The following is a 22,101-nucleotide window of genomic DNA, read 5'->3' as shown; positions in this document are numbered from 1 at the left end:
AATAAGAAAGCTCAGCTCAGAGCAGTTAAGTAACTTCTCTGAGGTCACACAGCAAGTGGCAGAGTTAGAATGAAGATCTAGAACTGAGCCTTTGTCTTATGTTCTTTCTACTCTACCTTGAGCTACTTTGGGGAAAGGTGACTTGTCCCGAAGGCCCTAGCTGGGGTAGGGGTGGGGTTATACATCAGGAAGGAGGAATTTTTGAGACTGACTGACTGTCACCTCTTAGTGAAACAGACATGGTTTTGCCAGGCTATAGAGGGTGGGCAGGGGTAGGCATATGAGGTCCAGAGCACTGGATGGTAAAGGGCATCAGGAGGGCACAGTATCCATTGACGGGAGCAGAAGCTCGGCTTTCCCGATCTCTTTATTCATTCCTCGGCCAGCAGGGTGGATGGGATTTAGATGATAGGCCACCATCACACCACTGCCAACCCCACAGGAAATCTCTCTCTTGTCAGCAGTGCTGACTGGCAGAATGTGCATGGCATTATCGAATCATGGTTAACAATGAAAGTGTCGATGGCCACACTACAGAAAGGGATTCCACGCTGACGGGGCACATCGTGGCCATTGTACTAAGGCAAACTAGAATGGCCGGTAAGCCCTCTGCGAAGCCAGTGACCCAACGTGTCGACTGGCATCAGATCACCAGGCTGGGGTGGACCCTGGCCTTCCCAAAGACTGTTCTGGTTTGTGGCTGATTCATACAGGAGCCTAGAATCAACTCTACCACAGAGCACTTTCAGTACGTAGGCACGTAGCTCTTTTCCTAAATGCTCACAGGTAAGTTTTTCTTTCCATTTGCTAGGACTTCTCTGTCTCCTCTTAAGAATTCTCTTAAGAATTTATAATTATTAAATGGGTCTCCTCCATAAGATAAGATTGTAGGTGTCTGTGAATCATTAAAAGGAGAATCTAGTAAAGAGATTTCTAGATAATAAATGACACAGAGTAGAATCCTTCCTTCAAAAGGATGCAAAAAATCCAGAAATACCTACTAATAGGGGCATTTTAAGAATATGAGCAGCTCACTACTTTTTCTTTTTTTTAAGACTACATTAAAGGGTGGGTAAAATCAAGCCATTCACTTATTTGGTCTATGGCACTTTTAATGAAGCAACAATTGGTTCAAGTAATTAGCACCCGCTGTGGTCAATCACAAGTGCTTTGCGTCAGTTATCCTTATTCTCATAATATCCTCTGAGGGCTTGTGTCATTGCTGTGTCACATCCACCTCCCACTCCCTGATTCCACTTTTCAAAATGTTTATCATGAGCAAAATTATTCTGAACCAACATTTGACTAACAGTACTGTCCCCCAGACTCCTCTGAAACAACAACCCAGTGAGACTGGATGTCACATATTTTTATTGCTGTGTACAACTGAGGAAACTGCAGTTCTGATCTATCATGTGATTTGTCCAGGGCGTCACAGCAAACACGAATGCAGAATGATCTCGAAGCATCTAGCTGCAACGTCTGAACACTCTCCTTACACCACCCTGATCCCTCCAGCAACTCACATCAGTCAAGCGACATTGGGAAGGCAACCAAGAGGAAAATCAAGCTACTGAAATACTGATGTTCATTTCTAGCCAGATTTCCAATTGCTGATTTTGAATCACTATATAGAGACCTTAGTCAACATGCACCTTAAGCAACATATAGATGAGTTTATTTCCCATGCTGGTATTCTACTTTCTTCTTCCTCTGTCTTCTTGCTCCATGGGGACTCCCTATATGAATGTGTTATTGGAATCCCATAGAGCAAAACAGCACATATTTGAAGTCCCATCAACTTCTCCAAAGATCTGGTAACCACGGGAGCTCAGAAGACCCCAGTCACTGTTCTTCTTTAGATTCCACATGTTTAAATGACTGTATATTCTCAAACAATCCCATGCAAAAGACAGCCAATATAAACATTTTGGGGGACTCTGGCATTCCTTTCAAAAATCACTTTTGTCAAGGGAAAGCTTCATACTCTTACCTTCCATTTGACCAGACTTTAACTTTTACTCCTATAATGGGCCTTGGTGAGTCATTTTCCTCTTGATTTGCTGAGCTCCTGTTTTTCCCACAAGGAAATAGACTGTGATCATTTTGTGGTTCCCAAAGGGTTCATATCCTAAAATAGATTCTGAAATTTTTATTAATGAAACATTTATTTTCATATCTAGCATTCTGTATTCTCTCCACACAATGCTTTGCAAAGTAGCATCCATCAAGAAAACCATTAAACTGCCTGAATTGTGTGTGCTTTTGCAACACAATTTAATATCCCAGCAAGGACTAGTGATTTGTGACACACGTTATTCACATTGGTAGTGTATCATTCCAGATTTTAATGTTTGGAGGGCAGATGGTAACCAATGTAGTTGTGGGATGAGACTGAATCCTTGGTAATACCAGTCCATAGCCTAATGTCTAGTATAGAATAACTAGGAAACAAGTTTATTTAAAAAAATGGAAAAATGTATGTTAATAATGGATTCCATGATATTATAATGTTAAAATTAAGAGATCTGAAGGGAGAAATGTTGGAGGAGGAAATATTTTCCCTCTACTCCTTGGGTAAGCCTTGGCCATTCTCTTCGTAGGTCTTCCAGTTTCACTCAGGGTCCTGAGTCACAGGCTACAGAGATGGATTTCAGTTGGTAGAAGCAGAAAAGGAATGAACTCACACTGGGCTCTGTGGCTCACAGAATAGATGGTGAGTCTGAAGGAGGAGGTGTAGGCAATGGGCAAGACCAAAGCTAAGTTCCTAGCCTGAAGTCTGGTGATGCTACCATGTCAACCAAGAGAAGCGCCATCCTACGGGAACACTGGTGTATTTAGAGAAAGAATCCTCTAAAACGCTGGCTTCCACCTTCTTGCTGGTGTTTGTGCCTGCCCAGCCCAAGCTGCACACCATGCCATAGCTCCAGGGGCGCTGGGGAAGCAATTGCCCTGCAGCTCCCAGCTTTTATGATAGGGTGTGGCTCTGCCTCTCACTAAGGTTTGTAATCTGAGAACTCCCCAAAGATGGGGAAGGGGTTCACAAGTTGGGAGTCAAAAAGGCTCTGAGTCTGCTGCACTTCCTCACTGACCCAGAACCCGGTGTCCAGCTTTCTGCATTTCCTCTCCTTTGACTTCTTGCCACACCTGCAGTGACCAGCTCAATGATGAATAAACACAACTGATGTTTATTATGGGCCTTGGACACTTTAGTTTTTCTTTTCTTTTTTTTTTTTTTTTTGCGGTGCTGGGGATTGAACCCAGGGCCTTGAGCTTGGGAGACAAGCACCCTACCAACTCAGCTACATCCCCAGCCCCCCTGGGACACTTTAAAATCACCAAGGAAGTACACAGCCACGAGTCTTTGGTCTATACCTAGTAAAGTCCATTAATACAATGATTCTAAACCCACCCCTAGCTCCCACCTACCCCTTAGGATTTAATTCTGTGCACGTATTCAGGGTAATTTAATGCAGACTTCTGGTTAGGAACCATGTTTTAATTGTCCCCATTTCTCCCAGCTCCTTTACAAGCCATATCTGTTTTCTGCAGGCTCAGCCTGACCATTGTCAGTGTCAACCAATGACCCTTCCTTCAACTGGGAAAACCAGGCCAACAGACGGAAATCCACTCAACTGCTCTCTCTTGAGACTTCAACTCAAAATTTTTGTCTTTATCCACTCCCTCCCTGTGCCTGGCTTCATTCTTCCTCCTTTCCAAGGCTGAACCGCCCGCGATGCTAACCTAGATGCCCTCCCATCTAATCCAAGACTTTGCCTAGTACTTGTTTTCCCTTTTGACTACATCTTTGGCCTTACTTCTGTGTTATCTAATGCCCTTTGACCCTGTAACATTCAGGTCTCTAGCTTGACCTAAAATCTTTCCTCTAGGCTCTGCTTCCCAAGACTACCCTCCTATCCCCACCTTCATCTTTCACATCCAAAAATCTGAAAGGAGCAGTCTGTACTCTCTCTTCTTCCCCTCCTCTCCTCAGTGCTTCCAGGCCCACCCTCCACCCTCTGGACACACACTGCCCTCCAGTGCCACCCCTGGCTTCCTGACTTTTGGAGTCAATGGGCTCCTCACGGTCTGCACCCTCCTTGACCTCTCAGAGGCACGTGAGCCTCTCCTCCTGCTGTGGTTTTGGTGCAAATCCCTCCTGATTTTTCCTTCTCCTTCTCAGATGATCCTTTATCAATCTCCTTTGCTGAACTTTGGCTCCTCTTCTTTTTTTTTTTTCTAAATTTTTTAGTTGTCAATGGATCTTTTATTTTATTTATTTGTATGTGTGCTGGGTAACGAACCCAGGACCTCACACACGCCAGGCGAGCACTCTACCACTGAGCCACAACTCCAGCCCGCTTCTCGTCTTGCTGTCTTCTCATCCTGACCATTTTTGTTTCTTCAGCTATAATTGCTAAGTGAGTGGCATTTGGATATGTGGCCCACTACTGATTCTTCTATTCTGAAGTCCAGATCTTTCCAATTGATCACATCCAAAGGGTGTGCAGGTCCTTTTCCTTCCCATCTCCCCTCAATCACTTCTTTATTTATTGTGGTTAATATGCATAATATAAAACATCCTACTTTCTCCATTTTTAAGTGTACAATTTGGTGATGTGAAGTACATTCACATCCTTGTGCCTCATTGTTCCTACAGAGCTGAGGGGAAAAGGACCATTTCTTGTTTGTTTATTCCTGGGGCCTGCCACACCTCCCTTCCCTGGCAATCATGGTGCTTAATGGCTAAGAACTTGGGCTCTGGGAGTTCTGCTCAGAGTTTGAATCTCACACGTGAGACCCAGGCGGAGGCTCCAGGCTCAGAGTGGCCTCACTTCCTCCTCTTAGCAATCTCGGCTTTTGTTTGTTACACATTCTACCGAAATAACAGCTTTGTTTATTTGTGAGCAACTCCCTGCCACAAATAACTTGTCCTGCAAGAGCTCATGCTGGAAACAAAGAGAAAATGAACTATTTGAAGAAAGTGATGAGTCTTAGCCAGCAAGTACAAGTTCCTGATACGTTGGAGTGGGATGTCACACTTGGCATTGGCTTAGATTTATGACACAAACAGCTCCATCTACACACTTTATGAAGAAGGGAAAACAATCTCTCATTGCTTAGGTGAGGGCTTCCATCCTCAGTCTGCCTGGTGATTGCTCATCAAGTGACAGTTAAAAATCTCTGTGAAAGTTGAAAGGGCGATTCATTTGAAATGGAAAAAATGTGCCCAGGAAACAGATGACTTGGGGAAATTTCATGTGCATATCTTCTAAAATGCCTGAAGTCCTGTATTTATAGAATCATATGGATGGAAAGAGGCCATGTTGTTTTTTTATTTTTCTTCACATTATTTATTTCATTTTACAGTGGAAAGTTGGCTTATGGATATTGAGGATTCTAGCAGGTCCTTCCTGAATATTGAGAAACATTTTGTTTGTTCTTAGCAGTTCTTTCTTGGGGGATCAGGTCTTATCCATTCCCATAATCACCCCAGGAACTGTCACAAAAGACTCGCTTTAGTATAGGAGACCCTCAAAGGTGACCAACACAGAATGTCACAGGATAACAATAAAAGCAAATGTCTATAACGCCTTTTACAAAACGCCTTAACATACTTTATCCCATTCATTTCTAAGGATACCTCTTGAGGTGACTGCTGGGAACCTCCATTTTTTTTCAGATGAGGAAACTGAGGTTCAGAGTGGTTAAGTAAGTTGCCCAAGCTTTCACAGCTGACAAACTGCCCAGTCCAGCCTAGCCAGCAACCCAGGACTGCAAACTCTTGCTAAGCCACATTTGGCCTCACCAGAAGGGTGGCTGGCCTGTTTGGAGATATACCCTGCCCTCAGTTGACTTGATGTTTGAGGACCCTGCCATCTACAGCATGTGGGTGAGGCAGCTCTTCCCTGTTGGATACGTCCCTGCGTGGAGCCCAAGCATCTGGCGCGAGCCAGAAGGCACCCAGAACACTCGGCGGCCGCAGCCCGCACGTAAGGGCACGTGCTGGGGCCCCGCATTCTGCCAGAGTCTCCACCATTGGCATCTGCTGCGCGGAGGCGCCACCTTGGTGGGCTGCGGTCCCGCTGCGCGCGTGTCCACCGAGGCGCGAGCCGTGCGCCCCGGAGGCTCGCTGAGCGACGCGTCCCAGGTGCCCACTCGCGTGCGCGTCGCCCATTCTCGTCCGAGGGTCCCGCCGCCGCGGCTGCCTAGGCATCTGCTGCCCGCCTGGAGCCGCCCGGGCCGCGACCGCGGGTCCCCCACACCCCAGGGGCGGAGCGAGGCGCCGAGACGTCAGGGCGGAGGACGAGCGCGGGGCGAGCGCGCCCTCCCGGCGGCTGCCCGCGGCCCACGTCCCCGGCTGGCGCTGCCGGCGGCGGCGGCGACCGTGAGATGCAGTTAGCGGCGGCGCTGGGGCGCAGCCAGGCGGCCGCGCGGGCGGGGACCAGGGGCTGAGCCCGAGAGCCAGCCGTGCGCACAGCTCTGCCGCTGCCCCGAGCGACCCCCGCCGCCTCGGCCCTCCCGGGTTCTAGCTAAGCCCCCTGGGGTGCACGTCAATTTCCTTGGGTGACTACAGCGTGTGTTTTGTTTTTCTTTCTTTTTCCTCCTGCCTGGGTGCCCTTCTCCAGGATGGCAGAGGCGGAACTGCACAAGGAGAGGCTGCAAGCCATAGCAGTAAGTCCACTTTCATTTTATTTTCTTGCTCTATTGTCTGGGGTGGACGGGGACCCCGAGGGCTGGGGGTGAGCGGCATGCCAGCACGGTAGTCTCGGGCGTATGTTCCCGGGTAAAGTCTGTCAGGGCTCAGCGACGTCGTCTTTTCCTTCACAGGTCTGTAGACCAAACCCCCAGGGCGCATTCAGGGCTGGGGATTTGAACGTGGAAGATTGGCTTAGAAATAAGATTCTTGCCGCTGGGCTTTGGGGACAGACTCCACAGGCTTGGGGGGCGACCCCTGGAATATTATCACCCAGTGCTCAGAAATTCATTGGCTTCATAGGCTGGAGAAGGGAGAGAAGGGCGACCTGACGGTGGCTGCCTTCCTCTGCGGAAGCCGTTGGCCTGTTAAGTGGAAAACCAGGAGCCAGCTACCGGGCCGGCCAGCCACGCGGTGAACCTCCTCCCAGAAACCGGGAGTGTGACTCTCCCCTTTTCTGTTTGATATTGACAAGGGCCTTGACCCATGCCACCACCCTAGAGGGGTCGGAGGACTTTTTTACAGCGGCTGGGTCCTGAGAATAATATTCCAAAGGAGCCTTTCCTAGTGGAGTGTGGATTATCTGCAGACCTTTCGTCTGCAGAAGAAAACTGGGTTTGGCAAAGTTCGTATGCACTTTCAGAAAAGTGCACTCATGTGCATCTTGGGTACAAAAAATAACTCTCTGAGACTGCCTAGATCAGTCTTGCCAGAGTGTTGCCAATGATCCACAGATGTGGTATTTTTACTGGAGCCACCACAGCTGGATTATATATTTCCTTTGTGGATGAGGGAATGATTATGGCTGCTATTTGAAATAATAACAATTAAAAGAGAAGAGAAGTCTGTTAACATAGAAGACTCTCCAAATATTCTTCTACTTGGTCCTTTCTTTCTTTTCTTTCTTCTTCTTCTTCTTCTTTTTTTTTTCTTCTTTAGTCCAGGAGTTCCCTGGAAACACTTATAAATTTGTTGGAGAAATACTGTGTAATGTTTTGGAAGCAAAGTACATGAAAGTATTTTCAAATGCCTTTGGGCAGATTCTTCTTTGGGAAAATACACAAAGGCCCATCTTTTAATCTTTTTTTTTAGAAGCATTTGATGTGGTCTTGGTGGCTCTGAGACCTCCTTTCTCAAACTCTTCAAATCTGAAGGGTCCTGGAGACTTTCCCTCTGGAGGGGGAGAGCTGTCTGTCAGCAATGCTGAAATGCTGTGGTTCGCCTGTGAGACTGTCTTGAATGTGGTCCTCAGAGCTGTGTAAGATTGGCTTTTCTCTCCCTTTCCCCCTTGCATGTGGATTTTGATGGTTAATGAAGTTGTTCATGGTTTCTATAGTTAGTGGCAAGGCAGTGTGGCAGTTTGTCATGAACTTGATAAGAATGGAGATATTCAGCTCTTGGTGCCATGGAGCTGGTGGGTGTTTTGTGTACACTGGATAATAGGCTGCTTTAACTGTTGACCAAGTGGCTGCTCCAGAGAGTGCCCAGTCGCTCCCATGGGCTGCTGTTGACCATTTCCAACAGTTGTCACATTTTCTGCCTTTGCATGACCAGCTTCCCCAGATGCCTGAGGGACAGCTGAACCCCGTGAAAGGACTTGCTTTCTGAACACAGAGCCAGTAGCAGCTAATTCTGGGGCCACCCTCTTTCAAGTGGAGTTGAGGAATCCCAGCAGAGGCCAAGCAGATTTTCAAGAAGGATCTAGGCCATCTTTTGGAAGTTTCTTGAGTGTGTGAGAAGATAAATACCCATGCATGTCTGCTCAGCTGTGGAATTGAGTTTGTCCTGAGGACCTGTGGAGCTGTTGATGATTCTCATGAACGTGTCAACATCAGTGAACACGTATGTGGTCAGTGCAGATTTTCTAACAGTGACATCATTGTGTGTGTGTATATGTGTGTGTTGGGGGGAGATTAAGAGACAGAAGGGCCTGGGGGGCCTGTGGCCACATGAGTAGATGATTATGTGCCACACTCTCCAGATTGGGCAAACCCTTCCTCTCTTTGCCACTTTCCTAGAGTTCTCAGGGGACCGTGAGGAGCTCACAAGCCTTTCCCAGAACCTCGCAGGCCTCTGAGGAGATGTGAGGGAAGAGGAGAAGGAGTCCTCATATCTTCTCCTGCTTCTGGGTCTTAGGCAGTCCTGAGTCTGGGCCTCAGTTTCTTTATTATGACATGGGCCATAAGTTCTGCCTCCTGGGTTGGCGTAAGAGTCAGTGAAGAGGCAGGTGAAGCACCTGGCAGGCAGCAGCCATTAGCTGATGCTGACTGAGGCGGAACCTTCAGTTCCTGTCTCCTCCGCTGCCTGGTCCTGAGGGTTTAGGAGTAGCAACTCTGAAGTGGGAAGACTGGGCACACCTTTTATTCCTTGTCTTCAGCTCTTTTAGTGAAGGCTGGGGACTCACCCAGTGTCACTTTCTGTAAGTGCTGCAGGCAAGGGGTGGTGCTCAGGGCTTGAGGGTTCCTTCACCTGTTCATTCACAGGCTTTTACTCCCTCTGGGAGGGGACTGGCCACACTGAAAAGACGTATCCCCAAATTTCAGCCACAAGTGGGAAGATTTCACCCTTCGCATGTTTAGTTTTTGAAAGTCCAGGATGTCCTGTGTCTACTGAGGTATATGTTACATGATCATGTATGGGATTTCCCTCCAAAAAGGAATTAAATACTAAGAAACTACATAACTTTAACCGAACCTTCCATTTAGTCCAGAGATTAATCAATGAGAGAAGGTGACTTTTGTCTTATTTCCTGACGAAAGAACAAGCCCATCTAACAACTGTCTCCACTCCCACCCTGGTTGCTCCTTTCATCTCTTGGGACACTCCAAGAGCTACAAAACGTCTCTGCCACAGAAAGAATGTGGATGACGATTCCAGGGAATGATAACAATTGCCATTTGTCGAACCTCAAACATTCAACAAGGCACTGCGTGAAGGCCTTTGTTTTTTAACCTACCCTTGTTGACAGTCTAATGGAGGCAAAAGAAAAGTGCATAAACAATTGCTGTACCTTACACACTTGTGAGCCCATGAGCACACTTGCCAGACATGCCAACCAACCTCCAGGACACTTCCGCCAGAGGAGGCATCTGAGCATGTCCTGAAGATTGGGCAAAATAACACAGGACTAGCATCATAACCTTCCCAGTTGTCAGAGGGCATTTGTTGATTTGTTGTTTGTTGGTTATTTATTTGAAAGGGAAAGCCCAAAGCTGAAGTTGAGTCAGTAGCTAGTGGTACAAACTCAGTAAGAGGGCTGAGAAACTTCAGCACATATTACCTCACTTTAGCCTATCAATAGGCTGACAAGGTGGTCCTGACTCTGTTCTGCTGTTCTGCGGATGAACAGGTTGTAGGACTGGCCCAGCATTAAGCAGGTACCATCAAAGCCAGGATTCGAACCCGCACCGCAGGCCACTGGAGCCTGTATTTTACTACTGCCCTGAACGACCACCTGAGATGGTAGCAGCACCTCACTTTTCCTGTTAGCCCACCATCCAGGTGGTTCCACCGCCTCGGTGAGAGCTCATGAGACAGCAGTAGACTGATTCTGTAGCATTGGCAGAACCTGAGGTAAACCAGGAGGCCTACATCTTTTTGAGAGTCTTCCAAGCCTGGGTTCACTGCACAGAAACACCCAAGATAAACTAACTGAATGAGTAACATTCTCGTGGGGAAGAAGCTGTGGAGTCTCTGTGGAAGCCAGCTTCGGGGGAGGGTGTTGTTATGTCTACACATCCAAGGGAGAGATAATTTTTCTTGAGCATGAGTGAAAATAATGAAATGTTATAGAGGTCATCTTGGGTAAAAGTCCTAAGAACCACAGGACAAGGCCACTGACTGGCCCCAGGGACCAACATGTGTATGTTTATGTGTGCTGACATATGAAATGTAAATCTAACCTATACTTGTTCTTTAGGGAATCTGGTCATTTACTAAGAACCCACAAGTAGAATAGTAAAAAAGAATTTCTGCTTTTGTACAGTGCTTTACAGTTTACATATGCCTCGCACAAGCACCCTTCGCTCTGAGGTACATTGGGCAGGCCTCGTTTTCTCCACTGTATAGTCGAGCATTCAGAGGTGTCCACACCTCACTGAACAGCATATCAAGTCCCAGTCTCTCCTGATTCCTGATTCCCTGTGTTGGTGGCACATCCAAGCCTCGGCTAGATACTCAGACCTAGGCTGGATCTGCCGCAGATACTCCTGAGCTGGAGTCCACTGGCTGGAGGAGAGGGGTGGGCCTGAATGTGCCTCCATGGAATCTTCCCTTTGTGGGGTACCTCACTTTGGGTATCTCTTCCTTGAAACTCTCACCTGGAGGATTTAGCAAGTGGGTTCCCATCAGATTCTGTGCTCTGTCCTGAGCAGGCCTGGGTGTAGGTAGTGTACTTAGGTTGACTATGCTCTGGGCTTCCAGAGAAATGGGGTTCTGCTTGGATTCATATTTTCATGTTTCTTCTTGCCTTGGGGTGATAATACATTGAGTTCCAGGTTTGAAGTGGGGGCTCAGGGACCCAGGAGGCTACTAGTCTGAGGTTGATCCATGCCATTGAGATTGGCCTGCATTGGCTAGATACAAATCCTTGCTACCTACCATTTACAAATGACTAAGCCCAGCATCCCAACAGGAATTTCTCAGAGAGGTTAGAGAACTGAACCCAAACCCTAGAGTAACAAGTGTATGCTCATATGGGGACCATCCCTATATAGGTCCCATGTGGACAGCCGACAGAGGAGTAGAGAATTTAGAACCCTGGTCATTCATCTTTTACCTACTTCCATCTCAAAAAGAGATGTCACTGTATTTCTAAAATTCCATGTTAAGGCCTAAAAAAATGGTTTGCTGGGGATAGTGGTGCTGAGGAAGTGTTCACCCTGGCTGAGTCTGTAAGACCGCCAAGTGGATAAGTGACACTTTAGGCCTGTCAGGGTCACTGCTGGGTCTGGGAGTGCCAAGGTAACCTTACACAAACATGTTCAAGGGCCATACACTTTTCTGGCTGTTTATTTGTACCTTTGAGCATTTCAGTCTCTTGGGACAAAGATCAGCTGCTCTGACAAACTTGAAAGTGCCCTGAGAAATAAAGCAGTTATTAAAAAAAAAGTTGTTATTACAAAAGCTAAGCCAGGGGAGTTGTGGGTTATGATTTGTCAGCATCTCAAGGAAAACCAGGGCTCACTAGAGAGGCTTCTACACTTCTATGGGGGCTATCCAGCACTTCTGAGTCACCGCCCACATTTCATCACTGATTCTTTTGGGGATGTTGATCAACTTGCTTGGCAGTAAGAGCTGGTCATTATGTGGCATGACCTTGGCTGAAACAGCAAGTGATTGATGCACAGCAACTGTGGTCCTGAAGGCTGTCCGTGTGTTGCACAACCTGGCAGGGAAGTTGTGAGCATGGATTCTGGGGTCAAAAAAAACTGGACTCAAGCTCCAGCTCTTTCATTAGCATCTGTATGATGTCATTGTCCCTTGGCTTCCTCATCTGTCAGATTGGTATAAGAACTAATTACAACAAATTAAAAAAATAAATAAGGAAAGGAAAAAAGATGGGTATAATGATAAAATCTACTTCAGAGAATTGTTGCAAGGGTTTTTTGAGGGATTTCATGTGAAATGCTCCAGCGGGTCTACAGTAAGCACACACAGAATTTTTCCATTTATATTAAGTAAATAAATACTTCTTAATGCATGCATCTTTAAATAGAAAATGGACACGAAGGGAGAAAGGTGAATCCTACAGTATTTTTGCCAAACTAGGAAATTCCAGGTAAACATAGTAAGTACTAAGAGTTTTCCATGCATGGCGATAGTAATAACAACAGCAATAAGAGTAGTGATCATGAAGGAGTGTTTGTAGTAGACAGAAGTTGCAAACTTAATGGGCTCTGGGGAGTCAGTCTGCAACTTAAATAAGGGACACAGACAGTGGAAAGTGCGAGGTCCTGGAGAACAGATGCTACTTCTTAGTTAAGATGCAGTTAATTTATGCTGCGTGAGGACGTGGGTCCTATGTTACTATATCAACACATTTTCAAGAGAAGCCAGAAATCCAGTTTTTAAAAATGCAGAATCTCCCACTTTTACAAAAAAGAACAATATCAATTAGTTTTAAAACTTTCAAAAGATTTGTGGTCACAGGGCAGTTCCTGTTGGTCAACAGGTGGATGTTTTGTGACCTTTACACATAGGTGGAGCTTTGACCTTAACATTATGCTTTCCATATGCATTGCCTCATTTGGATTTTGGATTTCATAAGGATGCTGTGAAGTAGTCCTCCCAACGTCCCTTAGGTCTTTCATAATGTTGCAAAATCAGGCTGCGTTTTCACCAGGGCTTTGGGAGTTTGCCTTCCAAATGTTTGGATTACTGGGGACATTATGCCTATTTGCTATATCTTTTGACCTCAAGAGAGCCCCTGGCATCACTGACATTATTGTAACTCAGAATACTCACATCTGGGTAGGCGATTGCTTTCTAAATTAACAGAAGACTCTGAAAGACAATTAGTACCTTAAAATGTGTGAAATTTTCATTATTATACAACAATCTTTAAGAATATTTACCCAAGGTATGCAAATCTGACATGCAAATCCTGCACACAAATTGGAGTCTCTATTGTGTCAGCCAGGATATTTGAGGTGATCCTGACTCATTATCAGTCTCAAATAACAAACAATGTAAGGAGACCTTGTTGGACACCAGCACCTATAATGGCAGCAACAGCCATTTGATAGAGACTTTTCATTTTTTTAGGTAGATAAATCGGCATAGAACAGCCATTCACAAACTTTTTAGGATCACCTGGAACACACACCTCCAGAGGGTCTGAATCAGTAGAACTGGGAAGAGACTTGAAATTGCATTTTAACCAAGTTCCTGGGTAATGCTGTTCCCAGCTGCAATTGCTGTGCTGGGAAACACACTTTGAGAACCACTGGTAAACTAACAGGAGATCAGTAAGAAAAAGAGACTATGACTTGGGTCTTGATAAGTATCACATGCCCATTGTGACATGCCAGGAGTTTGTATGGGGTGTATAGTTTGAAGATATGACATAGAATAAAAGATCAGCACAGCCCAGGTTGAAAGTGATGCAGGTGAATTCTTCACACATCAGGTGACTGATCAAGAGGAGGTCTTTCTTGGGTACTTGCTTTCATCTATTTTTTAGAGGATCGGGGGAGTACTAGGGATTAACTCAGGGAGACTTGACCACTGAGCCACATCCCCAGCCCAATTTTGTATTTTATTTAGAGAAAAGTCTTGCCGAGTTGCTAAGTACCTTGCTAAGTTGCTGATTCTAGTTTTGAACTCTGGATCCTCCTGCCTCAGCCTCCCTCTGGGATTACAGGCGTGCACCACCACACCCAGTTTAATCTATTTAAATAAGTGAAATTTCTGTCTCTTGGTCACCTGAAGACACCTGATGGAAGAGTTTGCCTGGGATTGACTGAGCTGGTTGGGAGCAGGTTGGGGATGGGGGGGTGGGTGCTTGTGATTGGCCAAGCAGGTTGGGAGGATTTGCTTGGGATCCTCTGACCAAAACTGGGGGCTCCAACATTCCCTTGGGAAGGTCTTAGGGAGCAGCTCTGTGAGATAAGTTGTGTAGTAAAGAAGACATCCATCAGTGCAATGGACGGGCCTTTGAGAGAGATGTGTCATGATATGATGGTGCTATAGATGTAGATGTCCCACTGCAGATCAGCGAGACAAGTTTCGCAAAACCTTCTCCAGCCTGAGTCACGGTATGGCAGCTCCTCATGTGGGCAGCTCTACTAGGACACCAGAATGAGCAGCAACTGGGGTTCACTTACTGATGGCTAATGGTTCTCCTAAGTCGATCTGTGTGTACGCCAATGTGGCTTGTCATTGACATACCCCAGCGGAGTTTATTCTCCCAAGGATGTCATGCTGGCCTCCCTCATCCTTATGTGTAGCATCCATTGTTTGAGCTAATACTTCATTTTTGGAAGGATTCAGCCTCACCCAGTCTCTTATTTGTCTTAAAACACAAAGCACAGAGGCCGCACTGTACTGGATGTGGCCCAAGAGAACAAGGACGGACTGTGGGTGAAGAGCCACAAGGCACAGGGCACTTTGTAGAGGAAAGGTCGCTCATGAGCACTCTGGGTTTGGGAGAATACTACCCAGCTGAGACCTATTTCTGACAGGAAATGCCAGTAGGAGCAGAAGTTGGTGTGGGGTGGTGCATGTCGGAGCTACATGTGTCCTTGGTTAATTATTCTCAGTATTTTTAATTCATGTTGACTTAAAATGTTTCTAAGGAGATTATTAAACATGCACAAACAAGGGGTAAGAGAGTCAAATGGAGACAAGACCATAGCCTATTTGCATAGTGCTTGAACATGTATTAAAAATATTTTGGGCTAGTCTTTGACGTCATTATCAGTGCTTCTTAGCATCATATGAGCTTAGCTAAAAGAAAGGAACAGGAAGGCTGGTACCTTTCCCCTGCATAACATGGAAGAAGAAAGAAAAAGCCACCTGAGCCCCAAGATAAAAGCCCCTGCTGGAGCTGGAGAGGCCTTGAGTCAGACCTCAGCGCACATCTTTCTGTCCCTCCTTCCCTTGCAGCAGCCAATTTCATTACCCTGTGGGCTTTTGGGTTCTTGAGAGGCTTCAAGGCCCTTGTAAAACCTGCTCTTACTTTTTTGCTGGGGGAGAAAGAAGCCCTTTTACTGGTTTATTTACTATTCTAGGTGGGTGGGATTTTGCACCCCCCCCTGCTAAATTATAACCAGTCATGTAAGGATTCTCTTTATTTTTAAATTCGGGGCTGAAACATAAAACTTTGAGGGTTACCAAAAAATGTTATTCTTAAGAGAAAAACATATGCTGGAAAACTTAACCCTTTGGGTAGTAGGCAGGCCGTTTTTGTTTCCCTGAGTTCAGTGCTGATGTGGACAACTTTGAGACTGATAAATAGCAGCCAGGGCTTCAGGATTTAGGCATCTGTGACGGTTTGCACGTCTCCCAAGTGATGTGACAGCAAGGCCAGGATTTAGTGAGATGCCTCTTGGTGGAGTGGCATGGAGCTGTGTGGTAGTTTCCCCCAGGCTCCTGGGTTTCTATGGCCTGACTCGTCATCTTGGGCTGGTAACACTTGCTGCCTTGAGTGGGGTGGGAAGTACTTTGAAATTTTCTCTTCCCAGTGGAACTGGGAGACATATCTGAAAAGTCAAGGGTGACGTGAGTGAGCCACAGGGGGTGGTTATCCAGGGTAGCAGAGCCTACTCCAGGATGGTTAGGCTCCCTCCATTTCCAGGTGGTTTGCAAATGGCTTTGTCAGTGAACTTTGAAGTCTGAGCACATGCATTCAAAATCCAGCGCTGTTGCCATTGGTCAAACACAAGAGCGAAACCTCTGGGTATTAACAATAGATGGGACGAGTTTAGTGGGACTGGGCGAGAAGACCCTGAAGTCTGGGAGTGGAAGACACTTTCTGATCCTTTCCAGTACCAGCTGTAAGACACTGGTTTCCGGATCACCCCATCCTTATTCACAGTCAGAATGAAAGGTATCAGGCCGGTATTGGATCTGACATGGGAGAATGAAGAGAAAGTACTGGCTCTGGAATCAGAGAAGAGGCGAAGGTGAAAGCAACTTCAGTTTCCCGGCATCACCTCTGTCTTGGCAGTCTCAGCTACTGCCTCTGGCTAGCGGCAGCTCTCCACCTACTGAGTCAGGTCTCCAGTGAAAAACTGGAAGCAGCCTGGCTTAGTGGTGGAGGGTCAAGGGGACCCTCCCCCAGCAAAGTGGGTCATCTCCTCTATAGGACGTGACATACCCTCAGGGGTTGCAAAAGCTGATCCAAAAACGGTTGCTTCATCCTGTAGCTCCTTTTAAGGGCAGGGAGGGAAGCCTCCCAGTTCCTGAGCGCATCCATGTGGCAGATACCCTGCAGAATACCTTATTTTAAGGAGTAAAACCCAGATATGCCAAGTGCCAGGATGACCTGGCTGTGCTCTTGACCTTGGGGTTCTACTGATCCAAGAGACCAGCCTCCTGAGGGGCAGTTGGGGGCAGTCCCAACTCAAGCAGATTGGTACTTAGTGGGAATACAAGCCCAGGATTTCTCCTTTTACAAGAGAACCTGGAAATCCAGCTTTTGAAAGAAGTCTGTTGCTGTTTAAATGCTCACCATGATTTAAACTCTATATGGGCCAAACCAAACATAATGAGATTTTAACACCGTGCGGGCTGGATTCATTCCCTGCCTGTGTCCCCCTCTCCCTCTGCCCCCAGCCTGAGCCATTAGTTTTTCCACTTTTGACTTTCACAGAATATTTCATTTAATTGTAAAGTCAATAGTATGTGGGGGTGGGGTGAGAGGGATATTATAGCTTGGAGTTAAGTGAGATGTAGATAGATGTTTGTCAGGCAGATGGGTGGGATGGAAGCCCATTTTTTGTTTTGTTCTGTTTTAGTTTTGGTACTGGAGATTGAACCCAGAGTGTTTTACTACTGAGCTACATCCCCAGCCCTTTTTATTTTTTATTTTAAGAATTAAAACTTGCAAGCACCCTTTCAAAATAAAAAGAAGTTAATGAACAGAGGTCAAAACTGACTACTTCAATTTCTTTCTTTTTCTTTTTTTTTTGGTACTGGGGATTGAACTCAGGGGCACTCAGTCACTGAGCCACATCCCGAGCCCTTTTTGTATTTTATATAGAGACCAGGTCTCACTGAGTTGCTTATTAGCACCTTGCTATTGCAGAGGCTGGCTTTGAACTCGAGATTCTCCTGCCTCAGCCTCCTGAATTGCTAGGATTACAGGCATAAGCCACTGTGCCCAGTCTGACTTCAATTTTTGATGTCTGAATTTTAACATATATATAGATTTGTGCTGCTACCAGGATACACAGTAATTCCATCTCTCTGAAATTCCCCAGGAAGCACTGCTTTATAAACTAACATCGGAATGTAAGTAGTTCTGCTGGGCCCCCACCTTGTACCCTGACTTGAGAGCATAAGAATCAGGAGTGGGAGGCCTGACCACAACGGAAACTCTCCTTCACAGCCCCTGGGAACTGATTCATCATGAATACACCCCATCCCCACATGACAGGATTTAGCTTCACCCTAATAAATATCTAAGTACCTTCCGCTCCATCCTGGCTCATCTGTTTACTGTCCCCTCCCCTACTAGGGTTGTCACATTTAGCAGCTTATGACATAGCTTATGCCTGAGATACACGTAACGATCATTTGCCGTCTGAAATTCACATTTACCTGGACTGTGTTTTACCTGGAAAGCCCATCTCCGTCACACGCCATCTTCACCACCAGGTTCAGAACCCTCTTCTTCTGAGTCTGCGCTTGGCTCTTCTCTCTCTCGAGTGAACGTGCTTGGCTTTGCTTTGTGGGCGACAGCATGCGTTAGAAGGGCCGCAGTGTCTCCTCGATATAGGGAGGTGTTTTCAAGAAACTTTTTGTGTCCAGCTAGTCCTGTCCTTTCTGAAGAATGAGAAACGGGTCCGACGTTTGTTAGAGGGGTGCAGGTGACTGAATCTGAGGCATTGGCACATTTCTTAGCTCCCTTTTATCCCTCTCCTCTCTTCCAACATTTGAATAACATGGAACAGCAAAGACTAAACAAGGAGATCGTTCACACTGAGCGAGTTTAAAAATAACATGGGAACACTAGTCTTCAGCAAGCCGTAGATTTCATACTGCATTGTGGTGTGTTGGGATGAGTCAATGGCACAACCAGATCATTCCCAGCCTGGGTACCGCGGTGGAGGTTGGTACGATGGTCAATTTAGTTGTCTTGTTTGCTGGTTTTTATTTTTTTTCCCTCCAGTGCTGGGGATTGAACCCAAGGCCCTGTGCTTGCAAGGCAAGCGCTCCACCAACTGAGCTATCTTCCCAGCCCTGCTTGTTTCTTTTTTATTCACTTATTTTACTCTTGTGATTTCAGAATCACATTGAAACAAGAAAGAAAGTCAATTTCAGACGGCAGCTTCTCAATGATGAATGAATGGAAATGGTAATTTTTAATCTAACACACAAGAACCCATAGGCCGATTTGGCCCATAGCCTCTTTTTATAAGGCCTGGGAGCCAGGCATGCTTTTGTATTTTTAAGTGCTAGAAAAAATTTTTTAAAATATTTCATCACCCCTGAAAATTATGTGAAATTCATATTCCCATGTCCATAAATAAAGCTTTGTCAGAACACAGCCATGCCATTCATTTGTGTGTTGTGTGTGGCTGGAGTTTTTGTGCTGTCCCAGCAGAGTTGAGTCATTGCAGCAGAGACCATATGGCCTGCAAGGCCGAAAATGTTTACTCTCCGACCATTTACAGAACAACTTAGCTGACCTCTGCTCCCTAGACAGCACATCTTCTGTGGTTGTATTTGCGATTAAGGCTCTAAGAATCTTTTAGCTAAAGAAATAACTGTCGTCTCGTTGCTGGCAGTGTGAAACAATAAAGCCTCTCAGACATCCTTTCTGCTGTTTTCTGGGCACTACGAGGACAGAGACATTTATTGGAGAGCTGGTATGTGAGCTTTGCTGCTGTAGAATTTTCCCATTATAGCCTTACTACCTAGGCCAACTGCTTGTTGTTTTCTTTTGAAAACCAGAAAATCTGATCTCTTAGAGGTAATCGTTTGGCCCATCTAACAGTAAGTTAGGACACTTTCTACTGACAGGGACTGAGGATAGAGGGAAAGCACTGTAGATCTCCTTCAAGGAACCCATGGGGCCAGTGCCTTGATTTGCTAATAAAGCGACCACCAAGGAAAAGCTGCTGATGGCCAGCAGTCACAGGGTCCATCCTGGGCCTCTCTGAATGGACAGATAGTTCTTCTGTGCCCGCTTCATTTCTCATTTGAAAAGTCCAGCTGCGATATTAAATCCAATCTCCTGGAAATTTCCAAAGAGACTTTGGTGGATTAGTGATATTTTTGAATTGCCCAAGGTTTTGAGAGGCAGCAGAGCCATAATTGTGAAATCAGGTTAGAAAAGAAAAAGGTTAATACAGGACTTGGGCTGACCACGTGAGCAGGGCCAAGTGAGCTGTGGACACTCGCAGTTGCTCATTCTGAAGATGGATGGCTTTTGCTTCTCTGGTCATATGGATACTTGACCCTGAAATTTTCTGCATGGGCTACTTCCTAGTAGCTGCTTGGAAAATGGGAAGCCAACCATGGAGTATAAGCACCGTTGACATTTTGGACCAGATAATTTTCTGTTGTGATCAACTATCCCATGTATTGTAGGATGTTAAGTAGCATCCCTGGTCTCTCTCCATTAGATGTCAGTAGCATCTCCTACGCTTTACCATGATAATTACAAAGGTCTCTGGACCTTGCCACATGTCCCCTCAGGGACATAATAGTACCCTTTGAGAACCATTGATGTGGTATAACATAAGGGTTACCTGACCAAATGAATTCCCTGTATTGCCACCAGTAGAGATTCATTCATTTAAGTCTTGACTTTCATCACTCAGGATTAATTTCTTTAAACCTTGGAGGTTGCTTGTACATTTTCCAGAGTCCCTCAGGAGAGTACAAATTTCTCAAAAAGAATAAAGAAGGCCTCAAGCTGATAGGCAGTGGCTGCCTGAAGTGCTGTTTGGGAAGGTCTTTGAAGCTGCGTTTTGGTATTGGGGAAAGGACACCAGATAAATTAGAGTTGTGTCCCATGAGCAGGAGATGAGGAGGCTGCAGGTGTGTGTAAGGAGCCTTCTAACCTGACATCTCTGTAGAGGTTCATTACATCAGGCCTCAGCCTGTTGTTGTAACTTAGCCTTACTGTGGCCAGGGTCCCTGTTCACGCGAGGTCCCTAACCTGCTGTAATTATTGTTAGGGCAATTTTCTAGCAGATGCCAGAAGGGTGACTTGATGAAGGGGCACTTTTCCTGAATCACATGGTACCCTGTGGGCTCATGGAGAAGCCATAGTCTTTGATGGGACGTTGATAGGCAGGGAACATAAAGAAGGGCAAAGAATTTAACTCCCTGCCTCTCCCTCCCCAGCAGTTTCCCGTGGCAGAGTTGTGGAGATTGCCGAGGAGGCCTGTGAGGAAGGGACTGTTCCAGGCCTCTCTCCGTGGCTTGTAGAAAGCCCTCCTCTCTCTTCATAGCATCTTCCCTCTGTGTGTGTCCATCTCTGTGTCCAGATTTCCCTTTTCCATCAGGACACAGGTCATAATGTGACCTGCCCTAATGACATCGCTTAATGACCTCCATAAAGACCATCTTCAAGTTGGGTGGCCTTCTGAGGAGCTGGGAGTTAGGACTTCAGTCTGTATGTTCTGAGGAGACACAGCTCAACCCACAACGGGATCCCTGCCATGTTGTCAGGTGGTCTCTGCATCTCACAGTAAAGGCAACATGTCTGTCTCCTGCTCTGCCTCTGACTGTGGCAGTGGTCATTGGGTTCCAGGAGAAAGGTAGGGGTGGGCCCAGCGGGTGCCATTTGCCTCAGGCCTCAGCCCTGATTTCACATTTGCTCCTTCCCTTTAGCCCGGAGCCCTCAGCACCCCATGGTCCTGTCTCCACCAAAACCTTTTTAATCTGGATAGGTGAAAGCAGGAAAGTATTTCACACTGAGGTGTCACTGATATTACACTCTCCTCCATCCCAAGCCTTTTAAAAACAGTGAGAAAAGCTGTGAATGGCCTCAACTGCCCCACGCTGTCTGCTTTGTCCAGGACCCTGGGCGGTTCCCCTTCTCACCATTAATAATGAACCAAACGCTCCCTGGGGTCACAGCTGTCTCCAGTTTACCCAGTTCTCACTTCCCTTGATCTGAGCATCAGTGAGCGGGACAGGTATTATATTCCACAGAGAGAGCAGGAGCCCAGCTGAGCTGTTTGTCCCGGGTCACACATGTTATGGCCAGAGCCCACGCCCTCCTCTCTGTGCCAGCTCTTTCTGCGGCTCAGGTGTACTGCCCTGCTGCCTTGCCTTGCTCCTCCTGTCCCCTTTCTGCAGTGCAGACTCAGGATCTCCTTGCCCTGCTCCAGAGCCCCATCCAGGCCCTTCAGGTTCTCCCCAAGGTGGCAAAAAGTAGCTTGGCCTGGGGGTGTGGGACCAGGGTGAGGGTATCCTTGGTTCCCTCTTAGAGTGTAGCCAAAGGAAAGCACAGGCTGTCGCAGGGTGGGTGATGGAGAAGAAGTAGTCAGGAAACGCCCTGAAGTCTGGTGTGACTGGAACCTGGAACAGGACAACTGGGCAGGGGTGCTGGGTGTGGAAGTCCTGTGTACCAGGAAGGGGCTGTGCACCTGGGTGCCAGGGAGCCCCTGGAGACATCAGGTGCAGCTCATGAGAGAGTGGAGGCAGGATGAAGTGGGGAGCTTCTCTGAACCCTTTAGTGCCCATCACTGCCAATCCTGGAACATTCCAGAAGGCTCTAG

At 46.6% G+C, this 22,101-nt stretch overlaps 1 protein-coding gene across 5 annotated transcripts in view; it reads left to right on the top strand.

Moving 5' to 3' along the window:
- Positions 1 to 22,101, top strand: part of Palm2akap2 (PALM2 and AKAP2 fusion) — a 457,266-nt gene that overhangs the window by 124,231 nt on the left and 310,934 nt on the right. For 2 of the 5 annotated variants that reach the window (XM_047523747.1, XM_047523755.1), the window contains exon 2: positions 6,630 to 6,675. In XM_047523747.1, coding sequence (XP_047379703.1) covers positions 6,630 to 6,675 — 46 coding nt within the window. Of the gene's footprint in view, positions 1 to 6,629; positions 6,676 to 8,498; positions 8,547 to 22,101 lie in introns of those variants that run through there. The other 3 variants (XM_047523751.1, XM_047523749.1, XM_047523748.1) reach the window with 2 other exon arrangements.

Source organism: Sciurus carolinensis, chromosome 14 (genome assembly GCF_902686445.1).
Source record: "Sciurus carolinensis chromosome 14, mSciCar1.2, whole genome shotgun sequence".
Taxonomy (NCBI): Eukaryota; Metazoa; Chordata; class Mammalia; order Rodentia; family Sciuridae; genus Sciurus; species Sciurus carolinensis.
Note: the sequence above shows the minus strand (reverse complement) of the source record. Positions and strands in the feature narration are given on the sequence as shown.